This window comes from Hylobates moloch, unplaced genomic scaffold (genome assembly GCF_009828535.3).
Source record: "Hylobates moloch isolate HMO894 unplaced genomic scaffold, HMol_V3 SCAFFOLD_9904, whole genome shotgun sequence".
Classification (NCBI taxonomy): Eukaryota; Metazoa; Chordata; class Mammalia; order Primates; family Hylobatidae; genus Hylobates; species Hylobates moloch.
Window position 1 is genome coordinate 1 of NW_026662179.1, and position 2,489 is coordinate 2,489.

At 42.9% G+C, this 2,489-nt stretch overlaps 1 gene segment (V, D, J or C); it reads right to left on the minus strand.

Moving 5' to 3' along the window:
- Positions 1-1,521: 1,521 nt before the first annotated feature.
- On the minus strand, positions 1,522-2,051 carry LOC116465766 (immunoglobulin kappa variable 1-9-like). The segment is given in 2 exon segments: positions 1,522-1,844; positions 1,969-2,051. Coding segments are annotated over 2 exon segments (378 nt in total).
- Positions 2,052-2,489: the final 438 nt, after the last annotated feature.

Genomic DNA, 2,489 nt, shown 5'->3' on the forward strand with positions numbered 1-2,489 from the left:
GCCAGCCATTAGAAACTGGATTCACCCAAACATGGTGATTCCCACTGTTTTCTTCCTTGTCAACACGTGTGCCTAGAGAAAAACCTGAAAGATGCTGTAGGAAGCTGAGAGCATCAGCACCCCCACCCTTAAGCTTTCAGACAGGACTGAAGGCCACATGGTTACATAGCCCATACTTTAGGGGAAATTGCATTCTATTTTCTGAGGGAGTACCAGAGAATCCTGTTTCTACCATCAACCTTCCTGACTACTATATCCTTGGCTTTGAAAGGTTGTAGTGTAAAAGTTAATCATAGGAATTCGGTCATTCTTGACATACCCAACAGAGCCAAGAAACCAGGAGGGAAAACCACTCAGGGTGCAAAATATTGTTTCTAGAATGCAATTGAAATAGGCCCTATTATCCCATGGAACTAATGTTTATGATTTTTTGAATAAACATAGAAACTGACTCCCCCAGTCTTAAAACTCAAGGTAGTTACATTTGTTAATCTGAGTTCTTTTTTCAGGAAACCAACCATCAGGCCTCTAGATACTATCAAGTAGCTGAAGGCTATAATCGCTGAATTGGGCCAGTGAGACATCAGAGCCTTCACCCATTATGATTGTCTAAATGACCTCCTGCTTCCTGTTAACTAAATTATCTTTCTTACCCCTCCCTAATTCCTGTTTTCCACATTTCTTCCCTGCTATATAAACCCCTAATTTTAGTTGGTCCAGGAGATACATTTGAGAATGTTGTCCCATCTCCTCGGCTGCAGCACCTGATTAAAGCCTGTTCCTTGGCAACACTTGTTGTCTTAATGATTGGCTTTCTGTGTAGTGAGCTGCAGGATCTACACTGAATCCCTGGCATTTCAGTAACAAAATTCTCGGCAAGCTGCACTGCTTTGGCTTATTGTAACCTGAAATCAAATTTACCCACAACTTCTGAGATTACTTAATATAATTCTAGGATTCAGTTTGACCACCACTGCTTACCATTCTGAGCTTGCCAGCTCCCAACCCTTACTACAGCCAATAAAATTTCTCAAAGAACAATAGGTAATAATTTCCCTTTTTCATAAAACTCTTTGTTTTTCCAACATATTGAAGACCAGTGAATTTTCCTGTATGCCCCGTTTGGCAAAAATTTCTTAGCAAAGAAAACATTAAATTTATCTCTACATTTTATTTAGACTTCAGTACTTTAGACTCTAATTCTATGTATTAAGACAATTCCTGCTTAGAATATCCATAGTGGTTTCTTCTCTGTTATTTGAATTCCAACTGAAGCCATAAACTAGACTCCAGAGGTGTCATGATCCCTGTCTTTATTAAATCAGCAGAGGCATTGTTATGTCTGTGCAGTTAGGGCATAGAAAAGAAAAAGAAATTGGGATGCAGAGGTGACTTCATATCCTCCTCTACCAACACCATCAGAGTGTGGCTGCATCTGAGGAACACTCTCAGCCGAAGGAGGCATCAGGAGGAGCAGCTGGGGCAGCCCAGCCTCACACAACTTCTTGCTTCCCTGGGGGTTTATGTTCGGGCGAGTAACACTGTGTGAGGGTAACTATTATGCTGTTGACAGTAATAAGCTGCAAAATCTTCAGGCTGCAGGCTGCTGATGGTGAGAGTGAATTCTGTCCCGGATCCACTGCCGCTGAACCTTGATGGGACCCCACTTTGCAAATTGGATGCATAATAGATCAGGAGCTTAGGGGCTTTCCCTGGTTTTTGCTGATACCAGTTTAAATAATTGCTAATGCCCTGACTGGCTCGGCAAGTGATGGTGACTCTGTCTCCTACAGATGCAGACAAGGAGGATGGAGACTGGGTCATCTGCATGTCACATCTGGCACCTGAGATTGGAAACATAAATACAAATGTCCACACAATTAATCATGTTGTAAGAGAACTTCCCTCAAGAGCCAGGCTGTACTGAGCACACTGGCTGAGCACATTCCTAGTGTTCTCCTTCCTTACCTGAGAGCCAGATCAGCAGGAGCCCTAGGAGCTGAGTAGGGACCCTCATGTCCATGCTGTGTCCTGACTGGGACTGACTCCTGCACAGGGTGTGACCAGCCTATTAAGAAGTCTCCAGGGCAGGAGGATGTGCTCTGGGAATATGCAAATGAGCAGAAGATGGGGCAGACTGGGCACAGCTGCAGGGCTGCCTCATCTCAGTAACTCAGCACCAGCTCAGTGTCCTCAGGTGTTCCAGGTAAGACCAGGGTAGCACGAATTTGTCTGCAGAGAATGTTTCTACTGGGGACTATTTTGTTATGAGAGACATTTTTTAGATTTTTTTTGACAGTTTGAAATATTCCTCAAGAGTCGATGGAGTAATGTGTTTCATTGGTGTATGGGGATTATTTAGGAGAATATTCTTGTTTGTACAAAATACGTACTAAAATGTTAGATGGTATGATTCTCAGGTCTTCAAAAGGCTCTCATATGATTCCGGTTAGGGAAGGGGTTACTATATCCTATACTTGGAACATTTC